The 8,435-nt window shown below is 34.3% G+C and overlaps 1 protein-coding gene across 3 annotated transcripts; it reads right to left on the bottom strand.

The window, feature by feature from the left end:
• Positions 1 to 1,546: 1,546 nt before the first annotated feature.
• LOC113763357 (protein THYLAKOID ASSEMBLY 8-like, chloroplastic) lies at positions 1,547 to 5,629 on the bottom strand. 3 transcript variants are annotated; one of them, XM_027307129.1, is made up of 3 exons: positions 5,310 to 5,629; positions 3,617 to 3,947; positions 1,547 to 2,045 (listed from the first exon to the last, which is right to left on the bottom strand). In XM_027307129.1, the coding sequence occupies exons 2-3, from the start codon at positions 3,941 to 3,943 to the stop codon at positions 2,016 to 2,018; spliced, it is 357 nt and encodes a 118-aa protein (XP_027162930.1). In that variant the 5' UTR covers positions 3,944 to 3,947; positions 5,310 to 5,629; the 3' UTR covers positions 1,547 to 2,015. The 3 variants fall into 3 exon arrangements, with proteins under 3 accessions (XP_027162930.1, XP_027162931.1, XP_027162929.1); XM_027307130.1 differs by having other exon boundaries at positions 5,304 to 5,629; XM_027307128.1 differs by lacking the exon at positions 5,310 to 5,629 and adding an exon at positions 4,134 to 4,179 and having other exon boundaries at positions 3,617 to 4,017.
• Positions 5,630 to 8,435: the final 2,806 nt, after the last annotated feature.

Raw genomic sequence — 8,435 nt, forward strand, 5'->3', positions numbered from 1 at the left:
GCCTTTTCTTTGATCCACAATCTGAGTCCAATTTAAACAAACAATTGAAAACTTAGATTAATTAAAAATTAATAAAAATGCTGGCCATAATAGAATCCATTTGAATGAAGATGGAGAGTTAAGGACCCAGAAACTCCCCCTTCTATCAATTGGAAAGAGTTGACCAGCTCATACAGAACTTCAAATGGAGCAAAATAACTCTGAGCCAAATCATGTGTAGAAGGGATATTGAGACCATTATGCAATTCCCCATTAGCATCAGAAACTTTTTTGGAAGCACTCTAAGAATGGGATCTATTTTGTAAGACCAGCATATAATGCAGCCCAGAAGAAGAAGAAAAGAAGTTAAAACAGAATGTAAATGTGGGCATGAAAGGACAGCTTCAAGATATGCAACTTCTTATGGAAGCATAATATCAAACATAAGATTAAGTTATTTATTTGGAAGTATCTGCAGCAGAGCCTCCCAGTTAACGCTGTAATACATAGCAGAAACAGGCAAGCAACCTAATCTGTCAAGGATGCAGGGAAGGTAAAGAATCAATTGAGCATGCTCTTATTCTTGGCCGTGGTGCTGAAGCATTATGGGAATGCTCTCCAGTTATCCAAGATGGACTGGGAGAGCAAAGAGGCAATTTTTTGGGTATGGTGGAAGAAGCTGAAAAGGAGCTACAAGCGGAAAAGAGAATTCAGACACATAGCAATCACAACAAACATTCTGTGGCAAATTTTATTAGCAAGAAGATCAATTTTAAAACTCGCAGATGAATGCGATGATTTATGAAGATGATGCACCAAGCTATCACTAAGTGGTCAAAATTTGAAGATTGGACAATGAAATGGACAGTGAGGACGACCATTGGAATCCTCCCCTCATAAACAACATTAAAATCAACATAGCTTCAAAGAGCCGCATTGGTAAAGGGAAAGCAGGTATAGGGCAGTTGGAAGAGACGGGAGAGGTGAGATAATTACTGCCCGGGCAATCACTGGTCATATCAGGAGCAAAAAGGTGCAGATGGAGTCAGCTAAGGCAATCAAATTAAGCCTCACCTAAGTTCTAGAGGAAGGATTGCAGAATATAATCATTGAAGCAGATCAGAAGCATGTTATTGACAAACTACTGAGGCACGATAGCAATGATTCATTAAGTGCCAATCTTCTGGAAGACATTTTAGCTCTATGATCCTGAATTGGTTCTTGTGGGTTCTCCTATGTAAGTAAAAGTTCATGCATGAAGTCAGAGAGTTGCTTTGTTTGCAACAGAACTAGGATAGAAAATTAGATGGAAGAATTATCTTCCCACAGTTAGTTCAACAATCACAAGTAGACCTTAGGCAGTTGCCCACCACGCTGTAAAGTTATTTACACTCTGTTAAAACAATGTTGACGTTTTGGCAAAAAAAAATGTAAATCAATTCTTGAATAAGAAAAATCAGGGTAAAATAATTTGAAAGAGTACGCAGCTAATACACAAATATAAACTTGTCTGATTGGCAACTCTTTTGCACTATAGGAATTGGAACTTCAAAGACCTTACAGAAAATGTTGCAAATTTTGGGAGATTTACATTACATTATAAGGCACAAGCAGCATCTTTCAAGAGTTGATGCTACAACTTAGGGAATTTTTCGGTAGCTAAAAGAGTTCATATTGTAAAATGGTATTTGCATTAATCCAACAGCAATGACCTTACAAGGCACTTAGTCAGCCTAGTTAGTTCAAAATTGCCAAAATTGCTTAATGAAGTCATAATTAGTGATTACGAGCCTAAACTACCATCGTGCAAGGATCTGATACAGGGTAGAAATTTTTTAAAATGATTATTGCTTAAATTAAATTGAATAATTCACCTTGCATTCCAGTCAATGTGAGAATTGCCAGCTCATATGCCAATAAGCTGGCAGCAACTATCTCAAGGTAGCTGGCTATGGTGACAAGCTTCATCCAGCTCCAAGGATTGTGAAATTCAAGGTAGCACAAAGGAGGACATGGTTGAAAGATGCTACATATCTTCAAACAACGTTGAGTAACCTTCGCTTTGGCTGAAGAAAAACAAGATCCAATCACCAAATCAACCCAAAGCAAGAAGAAATTTACAAAACATTACCATGAGCTGTATCAGTACATCAAGAAAAAAAAAATGAATAGGCCTGATGAAAATGTAGGATAGTGGCAAGAGATATGGGCAGCTTAAGAGACAAGGTTATTTATTGTTTGTGGTTTCAGTTAACCCTTTAATCCATCTGTACAGAGGTGTAAAAGCATGACAACCAGATGCATATTGCACAAAACATAGCATCATGTTATGTATTAAAAAAAAATGAAGAAGAAAAAAATGGGAACAGATAAAACAGCTACTTGGTAAAGAAGAAAGTATAGGTAATGCATTAAGTAGAAATTGTCAACTGACATAATTTAACTTAACATGTAGCTAATTAATTTTGCATTGACAACTGACCAAGAATCCAAAAGAAATTGAACAGGTTTTGGAACCAAAGGGTTGCAGCCTTAGTCAGATTAATGATAATCAGGTGAGGAAACTTTCCGACAGCCACTAAACTATTGCCTTTGTATGGTTTTGGCCCCTCAACTATAAATTGTAACAGATAAGCCCTTGAACAAAAAAATGTTTAGTTTAAGGACTTCCATCAATTTTGGCTGTTAAGAGGTGATGGAATTAGGAGCAAAACCGACCAAACAAAAAAAATGATCCCACAAGAACAACCTGAAAGGCCTCATTGACTGCTAATTTCATCAAATTAGAGTTAGAGAAGGTGGAAGATGAAAGAAGAGGAAGAAACATTAAATTCCATGTTATTAGTTGACTTAATACAGTTGGTTTTTTAACCAAATTGTCTGTTGGTTTTTCTGTTTGGTCAGTTTTGCCCTTAATTCTTTTGCATTTAACGCCCAAAAATTGATGGAAGCCCTTAAACTAAGCATTTTTTTTTTGTTCAAGGGCTTATTTGCGACAATTTATAGTTAAGGGGCCAAAACCGTGCAAAGTGAATAGTTCAGGGGCCTGCTGGAAAGTTTCCTCTAATCAGGTCCAAGTTCATATTAGGATTCAAATGGTCCGTTTCCTCAGCTGCCTAAACTGCTGCCATTCCCAGGTGCAATCCAAGTTGGGATTACACATCATAATGGGTTTAAGGTACAATGGTCCAAAATATTGTCTAAGATCCGAGTAAAAATTACAAGCAGACAATGGTTATTATCCATTTCCACCAATACTAAAATAAGTTTTAGTTCTAGCACTGAGAAACGCTGGCATATGGCATAGCAATAGATGACAACAAAATCATGAGATAATTAAGAAATAAGTTTTTCACAAGGTTGCTAAATAACGGTACACTCTTAAGGCATGAAAGTTAAGATTATTTGCATCCAATTAAAAAACCAGAAGAGACATTGTGACCAATGACACATAGAACTGCGCACAAAAGAATATACAGTAAAGGTCTTATGTACAGCAGGACTACTCCTCTTCATATTGTTATTAAAATTATGACAAAGGGAGCCACAGAATGCATGCACACTCAATAGTTCATTTTTCAACATAAAGATATATAAAATTAGAAGTAAAAGCTTTGCTAGTGAAAACAGTACTTACGTATGTCTTTTCAACCTCTTCAAGAAATTTCTCAGGGTACTTAATATAGGAAAGACAATCTTTCTTCACTGTAGCTATAAGTTCTTTTTTGCCAGTCTTTTCAAGGTTCTTTATCAAGATCCTGAATGTTAGCTTGTCAGGAACACAACCTGATCCCTTCATTGATTCATTTGACTCCATTGCCTTTTCTATCATTTTGATACGGAAATATGCTCCAATCATCTCAGTGTATGTTCTGGTGTCAGGCCTTAGGCCTTCTTTCTCTAGCTCGCCAAAAAGCTGTTCAGCCATTTCAATATTGCTACTCTTTCCCAACATCAGGATCATGTCACTGAAAATAGATATACCCGGTTCATACCAAATTTCTTTTCTTGCAAAATTAAACACCTGAGTCCTGATTACTTTGCAGATAATGCACAATTAAAAGGGAAAAAATCAACCCAAGATAAGGAGACATGTTAGGTTGAACTTTGAATCTATTAAACGTAAACTATTTCTCTAAAAGCACAACTTTTACCATATGCCATAGCAGCTAGAGAGAGCTGAAGTGCCATTTCATTCAAGAGTTCATTATGCAACTATAAAAAAATGCACTGAGTCAAGTACAATCAGCCAGAGGAAAGATGATAGACAATAACCAGTAGCATTCATGATAAAAAGGGACTCCTTGATTTCAAACTGGTATCTGAAGACACAAACGTAACAAAAGATAGACATTTAGCTGTCTCTAGCTGCCAATCTGATTCTCTCTAGTTTCATTAATAGACGTATATTACTGTATCAAAAAGCATGAATGACTTGTGCAGGAACATGAGCCTATCTTAACAAAGAACCTTTACATGACATCACCATATTGACAATTCCCACAATTTTCAATGCTAGCTAAAGTCCAGCCAAAGTCCATCTCTGGAAGAATAAAACTTACAAGCATCTTTTATGTCTTCAATCTAATGCAGATCAGGAAGTCAGGCAAACCTCTAGTTTAGGATTTTCAACTGCTCTTTACTAAAAAATTTGGTAGAGTCATAATTCTACTGTTACTAGGAGACTTTCCAGAAACCATCTACCACAGAGGTGGGTAAGAATTGATTCTGTTATGTATTAAGACAATGACTTCACCTTGACCTATGCACTACATCCATCATGCAAGTGGCACAGACAAAGAGAAAATTAAAATTACAATCATGTTCACTTGATTTCTCATCTTCATCTTGACACTATCGGCACACAATTAACTGCAATTACAATTTTCAGACCATCATCCTAACAATATGAGTTATACAGCTAACTTATTAATATTTGTCAAACTTCCCAACATCATTAAAATCTGGTTCAAATAAGACATCCATAAGTAAAAGCATCATCAAAATAACCAATTTTCACTGCATATATATTTGACACATAACTGACGCATAATATTTCAAGCATAAACTCTGAAATTTAAAATGCTCAAAGCTCCGAAACTGTTAAGAAACTGGCTATTTTTTTTCTTTTTTTCTCTTTTCCTTCTCCCCTAATCCTTGGGTAACAGAAAAATCTATTTTTTTGTTCCAAAACAAATAATAATGCCCACAAAATTAAATTTTTTCTTCAACCCTTCAATTCTTTTCTCATCAAATTCCACAATCCCTTTACAAAATATAATCAATCCCACGAAACCAAAACAGTCACGACAAGATATACATACATTTACCTGAAGGGCTAATTCTACTTCGTTTTGCCTTTGCAGCTCGTATAAAGTATCCAACAAGTCAGCCTTCATGAGTCTGCTGATTCTATTGGCAAAGACCTCTGCTAATTTGCCTGGAGATTTTGCTAATTTCAAAGATTGGACAGCTTGTATGGCTTCTGGAGACAACACCCTTGACCTCCACATTGTTTTCTTGGTCCAATCTTTCTCGACCCGCATGTAACTTTTAGCCTTGATGGGGGCATAGGCAGATTGGGAAAAGAGAGATCGAAGTTTCGGTGCAAACCCACTTGAGGAATGCTCGATTTCAGTGAATCCATGAAAGAAATACAGCAGGAGGAAACAGAGAGAAACAAATTGGTTTCACCTTTTTCCTCTCTTTCCTTCTTTAGTATTGCGGTTGTATTTCGCCGATTCTTTTCTGGGGACTAAGGTTAATTGCAATATGCACCCCGGAGTTGTCATTAGCTTGAATTTTACTGTGTTAAACTATTGATTATAGCACTTACATACTTGTAATTTCAATTGGTAGCATGTCGCTTAAATCAACTAAAAATCGATGAACTCGAGCTATTTTAGCAGTTAAAAGACTTTAGTAGCCCTATACTAGCAATTCTTTTTTCCAAAAACTTTATCCATTCTGGGATAGTAAGAGAATTCCATTTGAAAAAAATACCAAGGATAATTAGTGTTTTAACTAATTTTTTTGTATATATTTCTATATACAAAATCTAAGCAAGGTTTGGTGTTAACAAAATGTGTCATTTTTTGAATTATCAATTCTACCCTTATTATTAAGGGCTAAATGGTTACAATATAGTTACAATTAAAAACTAAAAAGTCAATATTTGTCTTTCCACGATAATGCATTTGTTCTGATTTGATTTCTCCATGTTATCTACACCTCCATATTCATCCGATGGTACTTAAAACACTCTAAAACTACTACATATTTGTTAGAGCACTTGTCCCTTCACCATTGATAAATAATCATGATTTCATTTTACTTGTATAATCCTGTGTTTTATTTACCAACTTTTATGCTTTTTTCTCTTTCATGTTTACACATTGTTTGTATTTCTTAGAGCATCATATGTTTTTTAATGCACACACAAATTGAGTGTGTCTCAATCACTAGTATTTATAAAGCATGAGGTCTTATTTGGTGTAAAACTTTTCACCTTTTTTTATTATCCCATTTTTACCCTGTCATAAGTAAGTATTTATGCAACATAACCATCGCAAGGAAACTATAGATGGTTATTAGATTTTAATAACACCCGAAATATGACTATAAACATGTAGAGTTGGCGATTTATAGTTGACTTCTACTTTTTTATTACAGAATAAATATTTCTTTTTTTTAATTTGGACACCCTTGGAGTATGCTTTTTCCACTAATTTAAATAATGTGTCACAAATTATTAGTGTTAGGTTTTGAATTGGTAAGATTGATACTTTATGATCCTAAGTTTTTGAATGGGTAACATAGATACTTTATGATCCCTAAAAAAACAAGTTTTGGCAATGCACATTGCGAATAATCTTACGTATCACTGCTAATTTATTAGGTGCATAATTGAGTTATTAGATAACTCAAAATGTGTAAAAATATTATAGTTATTTTAATTCGTAATTGATTATCCATAGTAACAACCAATAGTTTCTAAGGTTATACAAAATTGAGATAGTGGAAACAACACATATCAACAATTTTCATTTTAAAGATGTAAACGAGAAAGACAAAGAGGAGGAACTAATGGCAAGAGAAAAAATGAAGTGAAGAAATGGAAGAAAGGAATGAAAAAATAAAATAAAAAGGATGATTGTAATTTTCATTAACATTTATTTAGTGTGAGGGCAAAAAGTATCTTAGATGTGAGGGAAACTTAGTAAATGGGTACCATTATGGCTAATGTATTGATTTTCAAGTACCTATCCGAAAGTCAATGAATTCACAATTCCCAATCTGTGTAAGAAAATTCTTTTAATTTTCGGGAAATTTTGGTTTTTGATATAATTCTATAATATTTATATTTTATTTCTTTCTAGAATAAATAAAAAAGAGTTAAAAGGAAAAATAAGCAAATCATGAAGTAAACATAAAACGAAAAACAGGAACAAAGTTGAGGAACGAAAAAAGGTGGAGAAGTCATTGTCCTCACTGTTGTTGCAACTGCCTATCTGTTACGCCTACTTGCAATCTAAGAGGGGAGTGAATCTGGTTATATTGAACTAAGAAAATTATGACAAAACACCCAATTTTAACTAGTCAAATTCACCTAAGTGAACGCACAATTAATTAAGCTAAATAACAATAAAAATAAGGCAATTTAACCATACAAACAAGTAATGAAGCAATAAAAGGTAAAAAGAGTTTCAAACCAAACAAACTCCCAAGTTTCTTTCAAATTTGGAGTTGATTCTTCCATAGTAGTTTCTTCAATTGATGGCGCAACAAACCACATTGTACATAAGAAAAGTCACTGTTTACTCACGATAAATATCCTTTAGTTGAGTTAAAAAGTTTTACAACTTCACTCAATATAACCCTCACTATATTAAAATTGAATGCCTCTAACCAATTAAGAACTACTACACTTTTCAATCTCACCAAGATTACAATTACATCTACACACAATAGTATTTTCTCTCAAAATCCCTCTTACAAAACTTGTAGTCTTGTATGCAAAAGTCTCTCTAATATTCAGACCTGGAATTATTTATAAATAATAAACATTTCCCCTAAAAGTCTCTCCAATGGTAAAAAACTAGCTGTTTGAGCTGTTAGGCATTCAATAGTTCAATTTTGTGTCTAAAGGTTGTTGAGTTGGTCTTGACTAGTAGTTTATGTAAGGCCTGGTGCAACCCAATGAGTACAAACAATTTCACAATGATGCACAAAGATATATCAAATTTAAGCACAATAAAGAAAACTTAATTAAAGAGAAAAGATAAGAAATGCAAACCAAATATCAATCCAATAGCCTCTTCAATAGATGGCGATGCTAACCAAGATGTACAAGTGAAGGCTCACTCCTTCCTCACCCCAAACACACTTTGGTTAAGCCAAGGAGTTTTACAACTATTCTAGTTAACCCTCAACAACCTACACTTGAAAGATCACTC

The sequence above is a fragment of the Coffea eugenioides genome, chromosome 2 (assembly GCF_003713205.1).
Source record: "Coffea eugenioides isolate CCC68of chromosome 2, Ceug_1.0, whole genome shotgun sequence".
In the NCBI taxonomy this organism is placed as follows: domain Eukaryota; kingdom Viridiplantae; phylum Streptophyta; class Magnoliopsida; order Gentianales; family Rubiaceae; genus Coffea; species Coffea eugenioides.

Excerpts from the sequence above, each read along its gene's own strand:
- LOC113763357 (XM_027307128.1), bottom strand. The coding sequence starts at position 4,170 with ATGGCACTTCAGCTCTCTCTAGCTGCTATGGCATATG. Across the intron at positions 4,018-4,133 it reads TCTAGCTGCTATGGCATATG|TAATCAGGACTCAGGTGTTT; the intron begins GTAAAAGTTGTG and ends TTATCTGCAAAG. Across the intron at positions 2,046-3,616 it reads AAGAGGTTGAAAAGACATAC|CCAAAGCGAAGGTTACTCAA; the intron begins GTAAGTACTGTT and ends GTTTTTCTTCAG.